This window comes from Bufo gargarizans, chromosome 3 (genome assembly GCF_014858855.1).
Source record: "Bufo gargarizans isolate SCDJY-AF-19 chromosome 3, ASM1485885v1, whole genome shotgun sequence".
Classification (NCBI taxonomy): Eukaryota; Metazoa; Chordata; class Amphibia; order Anura; family Bufonidae; genus Bufo; species Bufo gargarizans.
Window position 1 is genome coordinate 16,786,068 of NC_058082.1, and position 24,342 is coordinate 16,810,409.

The 24,342-nt window shown below is 55.8% G+C and overlaps 2 protein-coding genes across 2 annotated transcripts in view; both read right to left on the reverse strand.

Moving 5' to 3' along the window:
• The window catches only part of LOC122931319, an 18,749-nt gene extending 9,998 nt beyond the window's left edge, over window positions 1–8,751 (reverse strand). The window contains exon 1 of the mRNA XM_044285384.1: window positions 8,563–8,751. Coding sequence (XP_044141319.1) covers window positions 8,563–8,751 — 189 coding nt within the window. The remainder of the gene's footprint in view (window positions 1–8,562) is intronic.
• The window catches only part of LOC122931320, a 66,153-nt gene continuing 50,163 nt past the window's right edge, over window positions 8,353–24,342 (reverse strand). Inside the window, exons 24-28 of the mRNA XM_044285385.1 lie at window positions 22,866–22,992; window positions 20,389–20,460; window positions 16,765–17,588; window positions 10,162–10,332; window positions 8,353–10,067 (exon numbers count right to left, since the gene is read on the reverse strand). Of these exons, the coding sequence (XP_044141320.1) occupies window positions 9,213–10,067; window positions 10,162–10,332; window positions 16,765–17,588; window positions 20,389–20,460; window positions 22,866–22,992 (2,049 nt within the window). The 3' untranslated portion in view covers window positions 8,353–9,212. The remainder of the gene's footprint in view (window positions 10,068–10,161; window positions 10,333–16,764; window positions 17,589–20,388; window positions 20,461–22,865; window positions 22,993–24,342) is intronic.

Consider the following 24,342-nt stretch of genomic DNA (forward strand, 5'->3'; position numbering starts at 1 on the left):
TGTGACTCTGTGGAGCAGTCACCTCGGACGTGGTCACGCAGGAACAGGGACAGGGTTATACAGGATCTTTACTGTAAGAGCTGCTGTGGAGCAGTCATCTCAGGACGTGGTCACAGCAGGAACAGCGGACGGGTTTATACAAGGATTCTTTACTGTAAGAGCTGTGACTTGTGAGCAGTCATCTCAGGACGTGGTCACAGCAGGAACAGGGGACGGGTTTATACAAGGATCTTTACTGTAAGAGCTGTGATCGTGGAGTAGTCACCTCAGACGTGGTCACAGCAGAACAGGGGACGGGTTTATACAAGGATTCTTTACTGTAAGAGCTGTGAATGTGGAGCAGTCACTCAGGACGTGGTCACAGCAGAACAGGAGACGGGTTTATACAAGGATTCTTTACTGTAAGAGCTGTGAATCTGTGGGGCAGTCCCTCAGGACGTGGTCACAGCAGGAACAAGGGACAGGTTGTATCAAGGATCTTTACTGTAAGAGCTGTGACTCTGTGGAGCCAGTCACCTCAGGACATGGTCACAGCAGTAACAAGGGACGGGTTTATACAAGGATTCTTTACTGTAAGAGCTGTGACTCTGTGGAATAGACACCTCAGGATGTGGTCACAGCAGGAACAGGAGACGGGTTTATACAAGGATTCTTTACTGTAAGAGCTGTGACTCTGTGGAATAGACACCATAGTACGTGGTCACAGCAGGAACAGGGGACGGGTTTTATACAAGGATCTTTACTGTAAGAGCTGTGACTCTGTAGAGCAGGTCTCCTCAGACGTGGTTCACAGCAGGAACGGGGACGGTTTATACAAGGCTTCTTTACTGTAAGAGCTGTGACTCTGTGGAGCAGTCACCTCAGGACATGGTCACAGCAGTAACAAGGGACGGGTTTATAACAAGGATTCTTTACTGTAAAGCTGTGGACTCTGTGGAATAGACACCTTAGGACGTGGTCACAGCAGGAACAGGGGATGGGTTTATACAAGGATTATTTACTGTAAGAGCTGTAACTCTGTGGAGCAGTCCACCTCAGGACATGGTCACAGCAGGAACAAGGGACAGGTTTATACAAGGGTTCTTTACTGTAAGAGCTGTGAATGTGGAGCAGACACCTCAGGATGTGGTCACAGCAGGAACAGGGGACGGGTTTATACAAGGATTGTTTACTGTAAGAGCTGTGACTCTGTGGAGCAGTCACCTCAGGACTGGTCCCAGCAGGAACAAGGGACGGGTTTATACAAGGATTCTTTACTGTAAGAGCTGTGACTCTGTGGAATAGACACCTTAGGACGTGGTCACAGCAGGAACAGGGGACGGGTTTATACAAGTATTCTTTACTGTAAGAGCTGTGACTCTTGGAATAACACCTCAGGACATGGTCACAGCAGGAACAGGGGACGGGTTTATACAAGGATTCTTAACTGTAAGAGCTGTGACCCTGTGGAGCAGTAACCTCAGGACGTGGTCACAGCAGGAACAGGACACGGGTTTATACAAGGATTCTTTACTGTAAGAGCTGTGACTGTGGAATAGACACCTCAGGACGTGGTCACAGCAGGAACAGGGGACGGGTTTAAACAAGGATTCTTTACTGTAAGAGCTGTGACTCTGTGGAGCAGTCACCTCAGGACGTGGTCACAGCAGGAACAAGGGACAGGTTTATACAAGGGTTCTTTACTGTAAGAGCTGTGACTCTGTGGAGCAGTCACCTCAGGACATGGTCACAGCAGGAACAAGGGACGGGTTTATACAAGGATTCTTTTACTGTAAGAGCTGTGACTCTGAGGAATAGACACCTTAGGACATGGTCACAGCAGGAACAGGGGGCAGGTTATTACAAGGATTCTTTACTGTAAGAGTTGTAACTCTGTGGAGCAGTCACCTCAGGACATGGTCACAGCAGGAACAAGGGACGGGTTTATACAAGGATTCTTTACTGTAAGAGCTGTGACTCTGTGGAATAGAACCTTCTGGACGTGGTCACAGCAGGAACAGGGGACGGGTTTATACAAGGATTCTTTACTGTAAGAGCTGTGAATCTGTGGAGCAGTCTTCCTCAGGACGTGGTCACAGCAGGAACAGGACCCGGTTTATACAAGGCTTCTTTACTGTAAGAGCTGTGACTCTGTGGAGCAGTCACCTCAGGACGTGGTCACAGCAGGAACAGGGGACGGGTTTATACAAGGATTCTTTACTGTAAGAGCTGTGACTCTGTGGAGCAGACACCTCAGGACGTGGTCACAGCAGGAACGGGGACGGTTTATACAAGGATTCTTTACTGTAAGAGCTGTGACTCTGTGGAGCAGTCTCCTCAGGACGTGGTCACAGCAGGAACGGGGACGGTTTATACAAGGCTTCTTTACTGTAAGAGCTGTGACTCTGTGGAGCAGTTACCTCAGGACGTGGTCATAGCAGGAACAGGGGACAGGTTTATACAAGGATTCTTTACTGTAAGAGCTGTGACTCTGTGGAATAGACACCTCAGGACGTGGTCACAGCAGATGGGTTTATACAAGGATTCTTTACTGTAAGAGCTGTGACTCTGTGGAATAGACACCTTAGGACGTGGTCACAGCAGGAACAGGGACGGGTTTATACAAGGATTCTTTACTGTAAGAGCTGTGACTCTGTGGAGCAGTCACCTCAGGACGTGGTCACAGCAGAAACAGGGGATGGGTTTATACAAGGATTCTTTACTGTAAGAGCTGTAACACTGTGGAGCAGTCACCTCAGGACGTGGTCACAGCAGGAACAAGGGACGGGTTTATACAAGGATTCTTTACTGTAAGAGCTGTGACTCTGTGGAGCAGTCACCTCAGGACGTGGTCACAGCAGAAACAGGGGATGGGTTTATACAAGGATTCTTTACTGTAAGAGCTGTAACACTGTGGAGCAGTCACCTCCGGACGTGGTCACAGCAGGAACAGGGGACGGTTTATACAAGGATTCTTTACTGTAAGAGCTGTGACTCTGTGGAATAGGACACCTTAGGACGTGGTCACAGCAGGAACAGGGGACGGGTTTATACAAGGATTCTTTACTGTAAGAGCGGCTGTGGAACCACTGACGGGTCAGCAGGACACGGTTTCAAGGTCTACTGTAAGAGCGTATGTGGAGTCCCAGGACAAGCAGGAACAGGGGACGGGTTTATACAAGGATTCTTTACTGTAAGAGCTGGGAATCTGTGGAGCAGTCCACTCAGACGTGGTAACAGACAGGAACAGGGGAGGGTGTATACAAGGATTCTTTACGAAGAGCTGGTGACTCTGTGGAGCCAGTCACCTCAGGAAGTGGTCCAGCAGGAACAGGGGACGGGTTATACAAGGATTCTTTACTGTAGAGCTGTGACTTGTGGATCAGTCCCCTCAGTGGTCACTGCATGAACAGGGGGACGGGTTTATACAAGGACTTCTTACGTAAGAGCTGTGACTCTGTGGAGCAGATCACCTCAGGACGTGGTCACAGCAGGAAACAGGGGACGGGTTTATACAAGGATTCTTTACTGTAAGAGCTGTGACTCTGTGGAGCAGTCACCTCAGGACGTGGTCACAGCAGGAACAGGGGACGGGTTTATACAAGGATTCTTTACTGTAAGAGCTGTGACTCTGTGGAGCAGTCACCTCCGGACGTGGTCACAGCAGGAACAGGGGACGGGTTTATACAAGGATTCTTTACTGTAAGAGCTGTGACTCTGTGGAGCAGTCACCTCAGGACGTGGTCACAGCAGGAACAGGGGACGGGTTTATACAAGGATTCTTTACTGTAAGAGCTGTGAATCTGTGGAGCAGTCACCGCAGGACGTGGTCACAGCAGGAACAGGGGACGGGTTTATTCAAGGCTTCTTTACTGTAAGAGCTGTGAGTCTGTGGAGCAGTCACCTCAGGACGTGGTCACAGCAGGAACAGGGACACGGGTTTATACAAGGATTCTTTACTGTTAGAGCTGTGACTCTATGGAGCAGTCACCTCAGGACGTGGTCACAGCAGGAACAGGGGACAGGTTTATACAAGGATTCTTTACTGTAAGAGCTGTAACTCTGTGGAGCAGTCACCTCAGGACGTGGTCACAGCAGGAACAGGGGACAGGTTTATACAAGGATTCTTTACTGTAAGAGCTGTGACTCTGTGGAGCAGTCACCTCAGGACGTGGTCACAGCAGGAACAGGGGACGGGTTTATACAAGGATTCTTTACTGTAAGAGCTGTGACTCTGTGGAGCAGTCACCTCAGGACGTGGTCACAGCAGGAACAGGGGACGGGTTTATACAAGGATTCTTTACTGTAAGAGCTGTGACTCTGTGGAGCAGTCACCTCAGGACGTGGTCACAGCAGGAACAGGGGACGGGTTTATACAAGGATTCTTTACTGTAAGAGCTGTGACTCTGTGGAGCAGTCACCTCAGGACGTGGTCACAGCAGGAACAGGGGACGGGTTTATACAAGGATTCTTTACTGTAAGAGCTGTGAACTCTGTGGAGCAGTCACCTCAGGACGTGGTCACAGCAGGAACAGGGACGGGTTTATACAAGGATTCTTTACTGTAAGAGCTGTGACTCTGTGGAGCAGATCACCTCAGGACGTGGTCACAGCAGGAACAGGGGACGGTTTATACAAGGATTCTTTACTGTAAGAGCTGTGACTCTGTGGAATAGACACCTTAGGACGTGGTCATAGGAGGAACAGGGGACGGGTTTATACAAGGATTCTTTACTGTAAGAGCTGTAACACTGTGGAGCAGTCACCTCAGGACATGGTCACAGCAGGAACAAGGGACGGGTTTATACAAGGATTCTTTACTGTAAGAGCTGTGACTCTGTGGACTAGACACCTTAGGACGTGGTCACAGCAGGAACAGGGGACGGGTTTATACAAGGATTCTTTACTGTAAGAGCTGTGAATCTGTGGAGCAGTCTCCTCCGGACGTGGTCACAGCAGGAACAGGACACGGGTTTATACAAGGATTCTTTACTGTAAGAGCTGTGACTCTGTGGAGCAGTCACCTCAGGACGTGGTCACAGCAGGAACAGGGGACGGGTTTATACAAGGATTCTTTACTGTAAGAGCTGTGACTCTGTGGAGCAGACACCTCAGGACGTGGTCACAGCAGGAACGGGGACGGTTTATACAAGGATTCTTTACTGTAAGAGCTGTGACTCTGTGGAGCAGTCTCCTCAGGACGTGGTCACAGCAGGAACGGGGACGGTTTATACAAGGCTTCTTTACTGTAAGAGCTGTGACTCTGTGGAGCAGTTACCTCAGGACGTGGTCATAGCAGGAACAGGGGACGGGTTTATACAAGGATTCTTTACTGTAAGAGCTGTGACTCTGTGGAATAGACACCTCAGGACGTGGTCACAGCAGATGGGTTTATACAAGGATTCTTTACTGTAAGAGCTGTGACTCTGTGGAATAGACACCTTAGGACGTGGTCACAGCAGGAACAGGGGACGGGTTTATACAAGGATTCTTTACTGTAAGAGCTGTGACTCTGTGGAGCAGTCACCTCAGGACGTGGTCACAGCAGAAACAGGGGATGGGTTTATACAAGGATTCTTTACTGTAAGAGCTGTAACACTGTGGAGCAGTCACCTCAGGACGTGGTCACAGCAGGAACAAGGGACGGGTTTATACAAGGATTCTTTACTGTAAGAGCTGTGACTCTGTGGAGCAGTCACCTCAGGACGTGGTCACAGCAGAAACAGGGGATGGGTTTATACAAGGATTCTTTACTGTAAGAGCTGTAACACTGTGGAGCAGTCACCTCCGGACGTGGTCACAGCAGGAACAGGGGACGGTTTATACAAGGATTCTTTACTGTAAGAGCTGTGACTCTGTGGAATAGACACCTTAGGACGTGGTCACAGCAGGAACAGGGGACGGGTTTATACAAGGATTCTTTACTGTAAGAGCTGTAACACTGTGGAGCAGTCACCTCAGGACGTGGTCACAGCAGGAACAAGGGACGGGTTTATACAAGGATTCTTTACTGTAAGAGCTGTGACTCTGTGGAATAGACACCTCCGGACGTGGTCACAGCAGGAACAGGGGACGGTTTATACAAGGATTCTTTACTGTAAGAGCTGTGAATCTGTGGAGCAGACACCTCTGGACGTGGTCACAGCAGGAACAGGACACGGGTTTATACAAGGATTCTTTACTGTAAGAGCTGTGTATCTGTGGAGCAGGCACCTCAGGACGTGGTTACAGCAGGAACAGGGGGCAGTTTATACAAGGATTCTTTACTGCAAGAGCTGTGAGTCCATGGAGCAGTCACCTCCGGACGTGGTCACAGCAGGAACAGGGGACGGGTTTATACAAGGATTCTTTACTGTAAGAGCTGTGACTCTGTGTAGCAGTCACCTCCGGACGTGGTCACAGCAGGAACAGGGGACGGGTTTATACAAGGATTCTTTACTGTAAGAGCTGTGACTCTGTGGAGCAGTCACCTCCGGACGTGGTCACAGCAGGAACAGGGAATGGGTTTATACAAGGATTCTTTACTGTAAGAGCTGTGACTCTGTGGAGCAGTCACCTCAGGACGTGGTCACAGCAGGAACAGGGGACGGGTTTATACAAGGGTTCTTTACTGTAAGAGCTGTGAATCTGTGGAGCAGTCACCGCAGGACGTGGTCACAGCAGGAACAGGGGACGGGTTTATTCAAGGCTTCTTTACTGTAAGAGCTGTGAGTCTGTGGAGCAGTCACCTCAGGACGTGGTCACAGCAGGAACAGGACACGGGTTTATACAAGGATTCTTTACTGTAAGAGCTGTAACTCTGTGGAGCAGTCACCTCCGGACGTGGTCACAGCAGGAACAGGGGACAGGTTTATACAAGGATTCTTTACTGTAAGAGCTGTAACTCTGTGGAGCAGTCACCTCAGGACGTGGTCACAGCAGGAACAGGGGACAGGTTTATACAAGGATTCTTTACTGTAAGAGCTGTGACTCTGTGGAGCAGTCTCCTCAGAACGTGGTCACAGCAGGAACAGGGGACGGGTTTATACAAGGATTCTTTACTGTAAGAGCTGTAACTCTGTGGAGCAGTCACCTCAGGACGTGGTCACAGCAGGAACAGGGGACAGGTTTATACAAGGATTCTTTACTGTAAGAGCTGTGACTCTGTGGAGCAGTCTCCTCAGAACGTGGTCACAGCAGGAACAGGGGACGGGTTTATACAAGGATTCTTTACTGTAAGAGCTGTGAATCTGTGGAGCAGTCACCGCAGGACGTGGTCACAGCAGGAACAGGGGATGGGTTTATACAAGGATTCTTTACTGTAAGAGCTGTGACTCTGTGGAGCAGTCACCTCAGAACGTGGTCACAGCAGGAACAGGGGACGGGTTTATACAAGGATTCTTTACTGTAAGAGCTGTGACTCTGTGGAGCAGTCACCTCAGGACGTGGTCACAGCAGAAACAGGGGATGGGTTTATACAAGGATTCTTTACTGTAAGAGCTGTAACACTGTGGAGCAGTCACCTCAGGACGTGGTCACAGCAGGAACAAGGGACGGGTTTATACAAGGATTCTTTACTGTAAGAGCTGTGACTCTGTGGAATAGACACCTCCGGACGTGGTCACAGCAGGAACAGGGGACGGTTTATACAAGGATTCTTTACTGTAAGAGCTGTGACTCTGTGGAATAGACACCTTAGGACGTGGTCACAGCAGGAACAGGGGACGGGTTTATACAAGGATTCTTTACTGTAAGAGCTGTAACACTGTGGAGCAGTCACCTCAGGACGTGGTCACAGCAGGAACAAGGGACGGGTTTATACAAGGATTCTTTACTGTAAGAGCTGTGACTCTGTGGAATAGACACCTCCGGACGTGGTCACAGCAGGAACAGGGGACGGTTTATACAAGGATTCTTTACTGTAAGAGCTGTGAATCTGTGGAGCAGACACCTCTGGACGTGGTCACAGCAGGAACAGGACACGGGTTTATACAAGGATTCTTTACTGTAAGAGCTGTGTATCTGTGGAGCAGGCACCTCAGGACGTGGTTACAGCAGGAACAGGGGGCAGTTTATTCAAGGCTTCTTTACTGTAAGAGCTGTGACTCTGTGGAGCAGTCACCTCAGGACGTGGTCACAGCAGGAACAGGGGATGGGTTTATACAAGGATTCTTTACAGTAAGAGCTGAGTATCTGTGGAGCAGTCACCTCAGGACGTGGTCACAGCAGGAACAGGACACGGGTTTATACAAGGATTCTTTACTGTGCATGACATTAATGCTGATGAAAACGTGTAGAATTCTGGGTCTCTCCCCTTTTTCTACAAGTTGCGTCTCCTCCTATCCCTTGGTTGAACCTGATGTCTTTTTTTTTAACCGTATTAACTATATGATGCTCAGGATCTATTGTTTTCTTTATTTTTCTTTTTTCTTGATTTTTGACAGATCAGAGGAACAGAAAGCTGACGGTGATGTGAACGCGCCCTTACCTAGGCTGGAATAAGCCCTGCGTCCTCCCAGTTCAGCCTGTTATCCTGTACAGTGCATCCAGAGGAAGGCGATACCCCCTCATGAGGCAGAAGCCAATTTCCTGCAGATAACCTCACTCCCTGGTGCCTCATGCCTCCAGTCCACAAGCTTATTTCGGGAGGCACAGCAGACCTTTCCATGAGCTCTTTGTCTATAAAGCTAATAACAGTCACCTTTACCACAGGCTGTAAAGCAAGCTGCAGTCTTCCCGCCAAGCTAAAGTGCCCGTTGTCGACATCTAGTGGCCACTGTGAAAACTGCAACATGTCATCATTTATTCTGCATGGTAAGATACAAAATAAAAATGAGTTAAAAATGTAAAAGATGTGGCCTCATGGTGGTGAAGTCCCTTAGGAGTATGTGTCCTCTCTAGTCTGCTCTCGGTCTGCGGTGCGGCCCGTGCAGCATGGAGTGTCGGACCACTTCATCACGCGGACTTACATGTCACCCAGGCTGGAGGCTGACCTACCTCCAGGACAAGGTCTGTAATGTCAGTGGTAGTATTTGGGGGCAGCTGTGGGGTTACCCTTTAATAACTGAGGAGTACACCTCATCCCCCCGTCCATTATGTGACTACCTGGCAATACATGAAGGCTTTATGGGAGGTCAGTCCCAGAGGATCAATCCTTGCTCCTGTATATAATAACTCTGATACTCTCATACTGTGGAGTGCAGCAGAGTAGGTCAGGAAGGCTGCTCGTGTTGGATGCCCCATGCTCCTCGGCTTCTACCTGCTGAGGAGCTGTACTTCTGACAGTCCGGCCTGGGGGTGTTTGTCGCTCTTGCGCCGGGTGCGCAGCTGTTCGTTGAGCCTGTTGCGGATCTCACTGTGGTCTGACTTGCGCAGGGCAAAGTGGCGCTCCACCACGGCCATCACGCGCCTCTTCACGTTCAGCGGGATCCCCTGTCTGCCCCTCAGGCCGTCCAGATTGACCCTGTTCACCCAACTCTTGTAGATATCAAAAGGGACCAGAGCCCGGAACAGGAGGGCGGCGAACCTCCCCGGCTTCCCGGCGCTCCGGGCCAGGAGGCCCCACTCCTTCTCCGCACTCAGGGGCATCATGGAGATGTTTGGGAGACGCTCACCAATCCTACAGGAGTCATACTGGGAATGCTGGTAGTAGCCAGCCTCGGGGGACAGGCTGAGCTCCTCCTCCTCCTCCTCACGTTTGATGGTGGTGGTGGGTAACATGTCGTCCTCGTCATGATGGGGGTTCTGGTACATCCAAGACACCGGCTCTTGGCTCTGCTCAGTCAGGGCTTCCAGGGGATAGGTGTACCCGCACTGCAGGCTGCTCTCGGGGGACGCCCGGCTGGACTCTGTAGACTGTCTGTCCTCGGGGGTCCGGCTCCACACAGGACAGGAATTCTGCACCAACATGGAGGACGACTGCGCTGAAGGATGGCGGCTGCTGGAGGAGCAGAGTGAGGCCACCATCTCCTTCAGCTCCTTCATCTCCTGGGCCATCTGGTCCATGGCCGATCTCATAAGGTCCCGCTCATGCTGAGCCTGCGCTGCGCTCCTGCGGAACCTCTTGAGCTCCCGCAGCATCTCCTGGTGCAGCCGACCGGGCCTCTTGTTCTGTGATGAAAGACAACATGGCTGATAACTGAGAGCACAGGCAATAGCAGTGACCACCCCTCCCCCACAACACCGAAGCCTGCTGGGAGTGTACCTCCGTCTGGGTGCTCTGCTCCACCTTGGGGACGCCCTCAGGTTGGTGCCTCTCGTCTTCCACCTCCAATTTTATGGGTTCCGCTAGCGGGTTTGACTCCTGTCGGGGCGGCGGTGGGCAGGCTACATACGAGGACTCCACCCTCCGCTCTGCATCCCGCTGACGGTGACGCTGGAAGAGACAGAAGGTAAATGATAGGAGATGAACTACGAGAGACGCCACAGCTGCCCCCGCGCCGCCACGTCCTGGAGACGCCACAACCCCCACAAATCCCTGCAGCAGAAGGCGCCACGTCCTGGAGACGCCACATCCCCCACAAATCCCTGCAGCAGAAGGCGCCACAGCTGCCCCCACGCCGCTACGTCCTGGAGATGCCACAACCCCCACAAATCCCTGCAGCAGAAGGCGCCACAGCTGCCCCCACGCCGCTACGTCCTGGAGAAGTCACATCCCCCACAAATCCCTGCAGCAGAAGGCGCCACAGCTGCCCCCGCGCCGCTACGTCCTGGAAACGCCACATCCCCCACAAATCCCTGCAGCAGAAGGCGCCACAGCTGCCCCCGCGCCGCTAGGTCCTGGAGACGCCACATCCCCCACAAATCCCTGCAGCAGAAGGCACCACAGCTGCCCCCGCGCCGCTACGTCCTGGAGACGCCACATCCCCCACAAATCCCTGCAGCAGAAGGCGCCACAGCTGCCCCCACGCCGCTAGGTCCTGGAGATGCCACAACCCCCACAAATCCCTGCAGCAGAAGGCGCCACAGCTGCCCCCACGCCGCTACGTCCTGGAGAAGTCACATCCCCCACAAATCCATGCAGCAGAAGGCGCCACAGCTGCCCCCGCGCCGTTACGTCCTGGAGACGCCACATCCCCCACAAATCCCTGCAGCAGAAGGCGCCACAGCTGCCCCCGCGCCGCTAGGTCCTGGAGACGCCACATCCCCCACAAATCCCTGCAGCAGAAGGCACCACAGCTGCCCCCGCGCCGCTACGTCCTGGAGACGCCACATCCCCCACAAATCCCTGCAGCAGAAGGCGCCACAGCTGCCCCCACGCCGCTAGGTCCTGGAGACGCCACATCCCCCACAAATCCCTGCAGCAGAAGGCGCCACAGCTGCCCCCGCACCGCTACGTCCTGGAGACGCCACAACCCCCACAAATTCCTGCAGCAGAAGGAGCCACAGCTGCCCCCGCGCCGCTACGTCCTGGAGACGCCACATCCCCCACAAATCCCTGCAGCAGAAGGAGCCACAGCTGCCCCCACGCCGCTACATCCTGGAGAAGCCACATCCCCCACAAATCCCTGCAGCAGAAGGCGCCACAGCTGCCCCCGCGCCGCTAGGTCCTAGAGACGCCACATCCCCCACAAATCCCTGCAGCAAAAGGCGCCACAGCTGCCCCCGCGCCGCTACGTCCTGGAGACGCCACATCCCCCACAAATCCCTGCAGCAGAAGGCGCCACAGCTGCCCCCACGCCGCTACGTCCTGGAGACGCCACATCCCCCACAAATGCCTGCAGCAGAAGGCGCCACAGCTGCCCCCGCGCCGCTACGTCCTGGAGACGCCACATCCCCCACAAATCCCTGCAGCAGAAGGCGCCACAGCTGCCCCCACGCCGCTATGTCCTGGAGACGCCACATCCCCCACAAATCCCTGCAGCAGAAGGCGCCACAGCTGCCCCCGCGCCGCTACGTCCTGGAGACGCCACAACCCCCACAAATCCCTGCAGCAGAAGGCGCCACAGCTGCCCCCGCGCCGCTACGTCCTGGAGACGCCACAACCCCCACAAATCCCTGCAGCAGAAGGCGCCACAGCTGCCCCCGCACCGCTACGTCCTGGAGACGACACATCCACCACAAATCCCTGCAGCAGAAGGCGCCACAGCTGCCCCCGCGCCGCTACGTCCTGGAGACGCAACATCCCCCACAAATCCCTGCAGCAGAAGGCGCCACAGCTGCCCCCGCGCCGTTACGTCCTGGAGACGCCACATCCCGCACAAATCCCTGCAGCAGAAGGCGCCACAGCTGCCCCCGCGCCGCTACATCCTAGAGACTCCACATCCCCCACAAATCCCTGCAGCAGAAGGCGCCACAGCTGCCCCCGCGGCGCTACGTCCTGGAGACACCACAACCCCCACAAATCCCTGCAGCATAAGGCGCCACAGCTGCCCTCGTGCCGCTACGTCCTGGAGACGCCACATCCCCCACAAATCCCTGCAGCGGAAGGCGTCATAGCTGCCCCCTGCGCCGCTACGTCCTGGAGACGCCACATCCCCCACAAATCCCTGCAGCAGAAGGCGCCACAGCTGCCCCCGCGCCGCTACGTCCTGTAGAGACGCGACAAACCCCCACAAATCCCTGCAGCAGAAGGCGCCACAGCTGCCCCCGCGCCGCTACGTCCTGGAGACGCCACATCCCCCACAAATCCCTGCAGCAGAAGGCACCACAGCTGCCCCGCGCCGCTACGTCCTGGAGACGCCACATCCCCCACAAATCCCTGCAGCAGAAGTCGCCACAGCTGCCCCCGCGCCGCTACGTCCTGGAGACGCCACATCCCCCACAAACCCCTGCAGCAGAAGGCGCCACAGCTGCCCCCGCGCCGCTATGTCCTGGAGACCCCACATCCCCCACAAATCCCTGCAGCAGAAGGCGCCACAGCTGCCCCCGAGCCGCTACGTCCCCCACAAATCCCTGCAGCAGAAGGCGCCACAGCTGACCCCGCGCCGCTACATCCTGGAGACACCACATCCCCCACAAATCCCTGCAGCAAAAGGCGCCACAGCTGCCCCAGCGCCGTTACGTCCTGGAGACGCCACATCCCCCACAAACCCCTGCGGCAGAAGGCGCCACAGCTGCCCCCGCGCCGCTACGTCCTGGAGACGCCACATCCCCCACAAACCCCTGCAGCAGAAGGAGCCACAGCTGCCCCCTGCGCCGCTACGTCCTGGAGACGCCACATCCCCCACAAATCCCTGCAGCAGAAGGTGCCAAAGCTGCCCCCGCGCCGCTACGTCCTGTGGAGACGCCACAACCCCCACAAATCCCTGCAGCAGATGGCACCACAGCTGCCCCCGCGCCGCTATGTCCTGGAGATGCCACATCCCCCACAAAACCCTGCAGCAGAAGGCTGCAGGGCCACAGCTGCCCCCGCGCCGCTACGTCCTGGAGACGCCACATCCCCCACAAATCCCTGCAGCGGAAGACGCCACAGCTGCCCCTGCGCCGCTATGACCTGGAGACGCCACATGCCCCACAAATCCCTGCGGCAGAAGGTGCCACAGCTGCCCCCACGCCGCTACGTCCTGGAGACGCCACATCCCCCACAAATCCCTGCAATGGAAGGCGCCACAGCTGCCCCCGCGCCGCTACGTCCTGGAGACGCCACATCCCCCACAAATCCCTGCAGCAGAAAGTGCCACAGCTGCCCCCTGCACCGCTACATCCTGGAGACGCCACATCCCCCACAAATCCCTGCAGCAGAAGGCGCCACAGCTGCCCCCGCGCCGCTACGTCCTGGAGACGCCACACTCCCCACAAATCCCTGCAGTGGAAGGCTGCAGGGCCACAGCTGCCCCCGCGCCGCTACGTCCTGGAGACGCCACATCCCCCACAAATCCCTGCAGCGGAAGGCGCCACAGCTGCCCCCGCGCCGCTACGTCCTGGAGACGCCACATCCCCCACAAATCCCTGCAGCAGAAGGCGCCGCAGCTGCCCCCGCGCCGCTACGTCCTGGAGACGCCACATCCCCCACAAATTCCTGCAGCAGAAGGCGCCACAGCTGCCCCCGCGCTGCTACATCCTGGAGACGCCACACTCCCCACAAATCCCTGCAGCGGAAGGCGCCACAGCTGCCCCCGCGCCGCTACGTCCTGGAGATTCCACATCCCCCACAAATCCCTGCAGCAGAAGGCGCCACAGCTGCCCCCGCGCCGCTACGTCCTGGAGACGCCACATCCCCCACAAATCCCTGCAGCGGAAGACGCCACAGCTGCCCCCGCGCCGCTATGACCTGGAGACGCCACATGCCCCACAAATCCCTGCGGCAGAAGGTGCCACAGCTGCCCCCACGCCGCTACGTCCTGGAGACGCCACATCCCCCACAAATCCCTGCATTGGAAGGCGCCACAGCTGCCCCCGCGCCGCTACGTCCTGGAGACGCCACATCCCCCACAAATCCCTGCAGCAGAAAGTGCCACAGCTGCCCCCTGCACCGCTACATCCTGGAGACGCCACATCCCCCACAAATCCCTGCAGCAGAAGGCGCCACAGCTGCCCCCGCGCCGCTACGTCCTGGAGACGCCACACTCCCCACAAATCCCTGCAGTGGAAGGCTGCAGGGCCACAGCTGCCCCCGCGCCGCTACGTCCTGGAGACGCCACATCCCCCACAAATCCCTGCAGCGGAAGGCGCCACAGCTGCCCCCGCGCCGCTACGTCCTGGAGACGCCACATCCCCCACAAATCCCTGCAGCAGAAGGCGCCGCAGCTGCCCCCGCGCCGCTACGTCCTGGAGACGCCACATCCCCCACAAATTCCTGCAGCAGAAGGCGCCACAGCTGCCCCCGCGCTGCTACATCCTGGAGACGCCACACTCCCCACAAATCCCTGCAGCGGAAGGCGCCACAGCTGCCCCCGCGCCGCTACGTCCTGGAGATTCCACATCCCCCACAAATCCCTGCAGCAGAAGGCGCCACAGCTGCCCCCGCGCCGCTACGTCCTGGAGACGCCACATGCCCCACAAATCCCTGCGGCAGAAGGCGCCACAGCTGCCCCCGCGCTGCTACATCCTGGAGACGCCACACTCCCCACAAATCCCTGCAGCGGAAGGCGCCACAGCTGCCCCCGCGCCGCTACGTCCTGGAGACGCCACATCCCCCACAAATCCCTGCAGCAGAAGGCGCCACAGCTGCCCCCGCGCCGCTACGTCCTGGAGACGCCACATCCCCCACAAATCCCTGCGGCAGAAGGCGCCACAGCTGCCCCCGCACCGCTACGTCCTGGAGACGCCACATCCCCCACAAATCCCTGCAGCAGAAGGCGCCACAGCTGCCCCCGCGCCGATATGTCCAGACGCCACATCCCCCACAAATCCCTGCAGCAGAAGGCGCCACAGCTGCCCCCGCGCCGCTACGTCCTGGAGACGCCACATGCCCCACAAATCCCTGCGGCAGAAGGCGCCACAGCTGCACCCGCGGCGCTACGTCCTGGAGACGCCACATCCCCCACAAATCCCTGCAGCAGAAGGCGCCACAGCTGCCCCCGCGCCGCTATGTCCTGGAGATGCTACATCTCCCACAAATCTCTGCAGCAGAAGGCGCCACAGCTGCCCCCGCGCCGCTACGTCCTGGAGACACCACAACCCCCACAAATCCCTGCAGCAGAAGGCGCCACAGCTGCCCCCGCGCCGCTACGTCCTGGAGACGCCACATCCCCCACAAATCCCTGCAGCAGAAGGCGCCACAGCTGCCCCCGCGCCGCTACGTCCTGGAGACGCCACATGCCCCACAAATCCCTGCGGCAGAAGGCGCCACAGCTGCCCCCGCGCCGCTACGTCCTGGAGACGCCACATCCCCCACAAATCCCTGCAGCAGAAGGCGCCACAGCTGCCCCCGCGGCGCTACGTCCTGGAGACGCCACATCCCCCACAAATCCCTGCAGCAGAAGGCGCCACAGCTGCCCCCGCGCCGCTACGTCCTGGAGACGCCACATGCCCCACAAATCCCTGCAGCAGAAGGCCCCACAGCTGCCCCCACGCCGCTACGTCCTGGAGACGCCACATCCCCCACAAATCCCTGCAGCAGAAGGCGCCACAGCTGCCCCCGCGCCGCTACGTCCTGGAGACGCCACATCCCCCACAAATCCCTGCAGCAGAAGGCGCCACAGCTGCCCCCGCGCCGCTACGTCCTGGAGACGCCACATCCCCCACAAATCCCTGCAGCAGAAGGCGCCACAGCTGCCCCCGCGCCGCTACGTCCTGGAGACGCCACATCCCCCACAAATCCCTGCAGCAGAAGGTGCCACAGCTGCCCCCGCGCCGCTATGTCCTGGAGATGCTACATACCCCACAAATCCCTGCAGCAGAAGGCGCCACAGCTGCCCCCGCGCCGCTACGTCCTGGAGACGCCACATCCCCCACAAACCCCTGCAGCAGAAGGCGCCACAGCTGCCCCCGCGCCGCTACGTCCTGGAGACGCCACATCCCCCACAAACCCCTGCAGCAGAAGGCGCCACAGCTGCCCCCACGCCGCTACGTCCTATCCCCAGGATTCTAAAACATGCGATCGTGAGTCTTCTCTAGCAGGAAGGTACTGCAGCGCTGCCATCTGGTGGCCAATGTGATGAACTGCAACACTCTGCAGCGGTGATGAGACATCATGTAGAAGACCACCATTAACGCTCCAGGACGTCAAACCCCCTTAATTCTCCTAATGTTCATACCCCTTTAAGAGCACCTCCCCCTTATGTGTAGCCTGGCTGTTCCTGAGGTGACGGGCTGACAACCATTAATGTCCATTACTGTTGTCACCCAGCTCCCTGCATGTCAGTCCTTACTGCAGCCCTGGCATTCTATTCATGAGGCAGGAGGACCTGTGGGGGGTCAGTACCTCTCTGGTGGGCAGCTCTTCTGTAGGGAGCTCCTCCATCTTCATGTTCCCCTCGCTCTGCTTCATTCGGGGGTAGCTCCTCAGGTTCTCCCCCGCGTGTTTCTGTAGGTGGCGCTGCAGAGACTTCTTCCGTATGAAGCGGTCCCAGCAGTAGGGACACTCGTAGGGGCGCTCGCCCGTGTGCCTCCTCATGTGGGCCACCAGGTCCGTCTTGCGGCTGAAGCTCTTGGGGCAGCAGGAGCAGTGGAAGGGCTTGTGGCCGGCGTGGCTCCACAGGTGGGTGGTGAGGGTGGAGTTCTGCCGGAAGCTCCTCCCACACTGGTTGCAGGTGTAGGGGCGCTCCTCGGTGTGCGTCCTCCGGTGGGCGCTCAGATGCTGCTTTTTGGCGAAGGTCTTGGCGCAGATGTTGCAGCGGTGCGGCCGGTCCTGGCAGCTGCCCATCTGGTGCGTCAGGAGGTCGATGAGGCGGCCCCAGCTCTCTCCGCACTGGCCGCACGTGTGCCGCTTCCCCTCGCTGTCCGCGTCCCGCTTACAAGGTTTCCTGCTGCTGCTGCCGTCACTGGGGCCTCCGCAGAGATCAGCGGGCAGGCGCCAGTCCTCGGCGGCCCCGGGGGCCCGATCAGGAGCATCCGCTGACGTCCTCTCCTCCGGCTTCCATCTTCGCTCTTCTGGCCACTGTCCAGAATTTCTTTTTACTAGTCTTAAAGACCTTCTAGTGACCACGCCCCCTGACGGGCTGACGCCCCGGGCCCCCTCCTCCGCTCGGTCTTCACCCCACAGACCCTCATGGCGGTCCGCAGCGTCTCCGTTCACCACCCTGTCACCTGCAGACGAAAACAGAGAATGAGGCGCAACAGGTGACAAATACTACTGCAAGTCTCCAGTCACATCCAGAGCTGCAGGCAGTAACGTCATGTCTTATACTCCAGTCACATCCAGATCTGCACTCACTATTCTGCTGTTACATGAGGTCTTATACTCAAATCACATCCAGAGCTGCAGGTCTTATACTTCAGTCACCTCCAGAGCTGCAGTCAGTAACGTCATGTCTTTAACTCCAGTCACATCCAGAGCTGCAGTTAGTAACATAATGTCTTATACTCTCGTCACATCCAGAGCTGCAGTCAGTAACGTCATGTCTTATACTCCAGTCACCTCCAGAGCTGCAGTCAGTAACATCATGTCTTATACTTCAGTCACCTCCTGAGCTGAAGTCAGTAACGTCATGTTTTATACTCCAGTCACCTCCAGAGCTGCAGTCAGTAATGTCATGTCTTTAACTCCAGTCACCTCCAGAGCTGCAGTCAGTAACGTCATGTCTTATACTCCAGTCAACTCCAGAGCTGCACTCACTATTCTGCTGTTACATGAGGTCTTATACTCAAATCACATCCAGAGCTGCAGCCACTATTCTGCTGTTACATCAGGTCTTATACTTCAGTCACCTCCAGAGCTGCAGTCAGTAACGTCATGTCTTTAACTCCAGTCACATCCAGAGCTGCAGTCAGTAACGTCATGTCTTATACTCCAGTCAACTCCAGAGCTGCAGTCAGTAAAGTCATGTTTTATACTCCAGTCACCTCCAGAGCTGCAGTCAGAAATGTCATATTTTATACTCCAGTCACATCCAGCGCTGCAGCCACTATTCTGCTGTCACATGAGGTCTTATACTCAAATCACATCTAGAGCTGCAGTCATTATTCTGCTGTTACATCAGGTCTTATACTTCAGTCACCTCCAGAGCTGCAGTCAGTAACGTCATGCCTTATACTCCAGTCAACTCCAGAGCTGCACTCACTATTCTGCTGTTACATCAGGTATTATATTCCAGTCACCTCCACAGCTGCAGTCAGTAACGTCATGTCTTATACTCCAGTCACATCCAGAGCTGCAGTCAGTAACATCATGCCTTTTACTCCAGTCACATCCAGAGCTGCAGTCAGTAACGTCATGTCTTATGGTCCATTCAACTCCAGAGATGCACTCACTATTCTGCTGTTACATCAGTTCTTATACACCAGTCACATCCAGAGCTGCAGCCGATATTCTGCTGTTACATCAGGTCTTATACTCCAGTCACATCCAGAGCTGCAGTCACTATTCTGCTGTTACATCAAGTCTTATACTCCAGTCACATCCAGAGCTGCAGTCACTATTCTGCTGTTCCATTAGGTTTTATACTCCAGTCACATCCAAGGCTGCAGCCACTATTCTGCTGTTCCATCAGGTCTTATACTTCAGTCACATCCAGAGCAGTAGTCACTATTCGGCTGATAGACAAGGTATTATACTCAAATCACATCCAGAGCTGCAATCATTATTCTTGCTACATCAGGTCTCATACTCCAGTCACATCCAGAGCTGCAGTCACTATTCTACTGTTCCATTAGGTTTTATACTCCAGTCACATCCAGAGCTGAAGCCACTATTCTGCTGTTCCATCAGGTCTTATACTCCAGTCACATCCAGAGCAGCAGTCACTATTCAGCTGTTAGACAAAGTCTTATACTCAAATCACATCCAGAGCTGCAGTCACTATTCTGCTGTTCCATTAGGTGTTATACTCCAGTCACATCCACAACTGCACTCCCTATTTTGCTGTTCCATTAGTTCTTATACTCCAGTCACATCCAGAGCTGCACTCACTTTTTTGCTGTCCAATTAGGTGTTATACTCAAATCGCATCCAGAGCTGCAGTCACTATTCTGCTGTTACATCAGGTCTTGTACTCCAGTCACATCCAGAGCTGCAGTCACTATTCTGCTGTTCCATTAGGTCTTCTACTTCAGTCACATCCACAGCTGCACTCACTATTCTAATGTCATATCAAGTCTTATACTCCAGCCACATCCAGAGCTGCAGTCATTATTCTAATGTTATATCAAGTCTTATACTTCAGTCACATCCAGAGCTTCAGTCACTATTCTGCTATTACATTAGGTTTTATACTCCAGTAACATCCAGAGCTGCAGTCATTATTCTGCTGTAACATCAGGTCTTATACTCCAGTCACATCCAGAGCTGCAGTCATTATTCTGCTGTAACATCAGGTCTTATACTCCAGTCACATCCAGAGCTGCAGTCACTATTCAGTTGTTACATCAAGTTTTATAATCTAGTCACATCTAAAGCTGCAGCCACTATTCTGCTGTCCAATTAGGTCTGATACTCAAATTACATCCAGAGCTGCAGTCATTATTCTGCTGTAACATCAGGTCTTATACTCTAGTCACATCTAGAACTGCAGGCACTATTCTTCTTACATCAGATCTCATACTCCAGTCACATCTAGAGCTGCAGTCATTATTCTGATGTTAAATCAGGTCTTATACTCCAGTCACATCCAGAGCTGGAGTCACAAAAGTGAGGACTGATGTCCACCCCTCCCCCAAGCAGTGACCATTAGGGGGCGTTACACTGACAGATCTTCTAACTCATTGCAGTTGCCCATAGCAACCAATCCTAACCAATCCTAATAAAAGCGCTGAATCCGATTGGTCGTCGGCTCCTCCTCTTCTTTTGCCCCATTTCTAAAAGGAATTATCTGCAGAAAGCTGCAAAAAAACTGGAAATTCTGCACAATTCACACAATGCACCAAAAGCTGGTGACAGACGAGCACTGACCTGCAGCAGCGGCGCACGGCTCCTCCCCCCTCTCCATCTTCACCACAATCTCCGGGGGTGAAATGGTAAGTCCTGTGTACAGAGGAGGAGAGAGGTGTGACATCACTGCACCCAAACTATGACATCACAGCTCTGCCTGCCTAATATGACATCACAGCTCTGCCTGCCAAGTATGACATCACTGCAACCCTTGGTGGCATGTCTGGTCTGCTCTAAACATTCATCTCTTCCGGCACCAACCCAGCTCTGCTATTTCTGTGTTTCGCCTGAACCTCCCAGCCACAGCTACTTCTCCAGCAAAGCAAAGGTTAACCTTTTCCTGAGACTGCACTTAATTACTATGCAACATCCTGCTCTCCCCTTGGCTGCTTTTGAAGAGCTCTGCTATAAAAAAAAAAATCTGGCGCGTGCTCCACAGCCCTGCTCCTGGGGCTGGCGCGAGCTCCTCAGCCCTGCTCCTGGGGCTGGCGCGTGCTCCTCAGCACTGCTCCTGGGGCTGGCGCGTGCTCCTCAGCACTGCTCCTGGGGCTGGCGCGTGCTCCTCAGCACTGCTCCTGGGGCTGGCGCGTGCTCCACAGCCCTGCTCCTGGGGCTGGCGCGTGCTCCTCAGCCCTGCTCCTGGGGCTGGCGCGTGCTCCTCAGCCCTGCTCCTGGGGCTTGGCGCGTGCTCCTCAGCCCTGCTCCTGGGGCTGGCGCGTGCTCCTCAGCCCTGCTCCTGGGGCTGGCGCGTGCTCCTCAGCCCTGCTCCTGGGGCTGGCGCGTGCTCCTCAGCCCTGCTCCTGGGGCTGGCGCGTGCTCCTCAGCCCTGCTCCTGGGGCTGGCGCGTGCTCCACAGCACTGCTCCTGGGGCTGGCGCGTGCTCCTCAGCCCTGCTCCTGGGGCTGGCGCGTGCTCCTCAGCCCTGCTCCTGGAGCTGGCGCGTGCTCCTCAGCCCTGCTCCTAGGGCTGGCGCGTGCTCCACAGCACTGCTCCTGGGGCTGGCGCGTGCTCCTCAGACCTGCTCCTGGGGCTGGCGCGTGCTCCTCAGCCCTGCTCCTGGCGCGTGCTCCTCAGCCCTGCTCCTGGCGCGTGCTCCTCAGCCCTGCTCCTGGGGCTGGCGCGTGCTCCTCAGCCCTGCTCCTGGGGCTGGCGCGTGCCCCTCAGCCCTGCTCCTGGGGCTGGCGCGTGCCCCACAGCCCTGCTCCTGGGGCTGGCGCGTGCTCCACAGCCCTGCTCCTGGGGCTGGCGCGTGCTCCACAGCCCTGCTCCTGGGGCTGGCGCGTGCTCCACAGCCCTGCTCCTGGGGCTGGCGCGTGCTCCACAGCCCTGCTCCTGGGGCTGGTGCGTGCTCCACAGCCCTGCTCCTGGGGCTGGCGCGTGCTCCACAGCACTGCTCCTGGGGCTGGCGCGTGCTCCACAGCCCTGCTCCTGGGGCTGGCGCGTGCTCCGCAGCCCTGCTCCTGGGGCTGGCGCGTGCTCCACAGCACTGCTCCTGGGGCTGGCGCGTGCTCCTCAGCACTGCTCCTGGGGCTGGCGCGTGCTCTACAGCACTGCTCCTGGGGCTGGTATGGTTCTATGACATCGGGGATGCTAGTGAGCCAGTGTCCTGATATTCTGCTCTACTACTCCACAAGAACAGACTGCGCTCTGCTGCTCGGTGTTGGTGGCCTGTCCCTACACACAGACTGTGCACACCTGGAGATCTCAGGATGCAGCAATCAGGGAAGCACAATGTACTGGCTGTTCCTAGGGGGCCGGCCACATCCCTGACTGTGTGATGTCACTGCAGTGTCCACCAAAAGATCTGCAATACAAACCTGTACAACCATAGACCTGCAGCATCTCAGGTCAGTAAGAAACTCCGCTGTGACATCACTACCCCCACCACCGACCGGGCTGTGACATCTCTACCCCCACCACCGACCGGGCTGTGACATCACTACCCCCACCACCGACCGGGCTGTGACATCACTACCCCCACCACCGACCGGCTGTGACATCACTACCCCCTACCACCGACCGGGCTGTGACATCACTACCCCCACCACCGACCGGGCTGTGACATCACTACCCCCACCACCGACCGGGCTGTGACATCACTACCCCCACCACCGACCGGGCTGTGACATCACTACCCCCACCACCGACCGGGCTGTGACATCACTACCCCCACCACCGACCGGGCCTGTGACATCACTACCCCCACCACCGAACCGGGCTGTGACATCACTACCCCCACCACCGACCGGGCTGTGACATCACTACCCCCACCACCGACCGGGCTGTGACATCACTACCCCCACCACCGGGCTGTGACATCACTACCCCCACCACCGGGCTGTGACATCACTACCCCCACCACCGGGCTGTGACATCACTACCCCCACCACCGGGCTGTGACATCACTACCCCCACCACCGGGCTGTGACATCACTACCCCCACCACCGGGCTGTGACATCACTACCCCCACCAGACATGACATCTCCCTGGTCCTTACCCAGTGACGTCAGGTTGAGATAATTGTCGGTCATCACCTCCCTGTACAAATCCTTCTGCTGCGTCTGGAGCCCCCGCCACTCATCCTGCGAGAACTGGACCGCCACGTCATCGAAGGTCACTGCGCTCTGAGCGACAAACACAAGGATCAACGCGGTGCAGGGGGTGACATCATCAGGAGGTCAGGGTGCCGTTACAGTCATTATAATATATTCGGGAGTCTCTCTACCTGGGGGTCAGTAAACGGTAACAGTCGGTATAATAAACACGGGGGCTCTATATCTGGGGGTCAGTGTGCGGTTACAGTCGGAAGAACAGATACAGGGGTCTCTATCGGGGGTCAGTGTACAGATACAGTCTGTAAAATATATACGGGGTATCTATAAAGAGTCAGTGTGCGTTCACAGTCGGTATAATATATCCGGGGGTCTCTATATCTGGGGGTCAGTGTGCGGTTACAGTTGGTATATTAGATTCGGGGGTCTCTATCCGGGGTCAGTGTACAGTTACAGTCGTATAATAGATTTGGGGGTCAGTGTGCAGTTACAGTCAGTATAATAGATAAGGGGGTCTCTATCGGGGGTTATTGTCCGATTACAGTCAGTATAATATATTCGGGGGTCTCTATCTATCTGGGGGTCAGTGTGCGGTTACAGTCGGTATAAAAGATACGGGGTCTCTATCTGGGGTCAGTGTCCGGTTACAGTCGGTATAATATATTCCGGGGTCTCTATCTGGGGTCAGTGTCCGGTTACAGATGGTACAATAGATACGGGGGTCTCTATCGGGGGTCAGTGTCTGGTTACAGTCAGTATAATATATTCGGGGGTCTCTATCTCTATCTGGGGGTCAGTGTGCGGTTACAGCCGGTATAATAGATACGGGGGTCTATATAGGGGTCAGTGTGCAGTTACAGTCGGTACAATAGATACGGGGGTCTGTATCGGGGGTCAGTGTGCGGTTACAGTTAGTATAATAGATATGGTGGTCAGTGTGTGGTTACAGCCGGTATAATAGATTTGGGGGTCTCTATTGGGGGTCAGTGTGCAGTTACAGTTGGTATAGTAGATAAGGGGGTCTCTATCGGGGGTCAGTGTGCGGTTACAGTCGATATAATAGATACAGGGGTCTCTATCTGGGGGTCAGTGTACAAGTGCAGTCGGTATAATAAACACGGGGGCTCTATATCTGGGGGTCAGTGTGCGGTTACAGTCGGAAGAACAGATACAGGGGTCTCTATCGGGGGTCAGTGTACAGATACAGTCTGTAAAATATATACGGGGTATCTATAAAGAGTCAGTGTGCGTTCACAGTCGGTATAATTTATCCAGGGGTCTCTATATCTGGGGGTCAGTGTGCGGTTACAGTTGGTATAATAGATTCGGGGGTCTCTATCCGGGGTCAGTGTACAGTTACAGTCGTATAATAGATTTGGGGGTCAGTGTGCAGTTACAGTCAGTATAATAGATAAGGGGGTC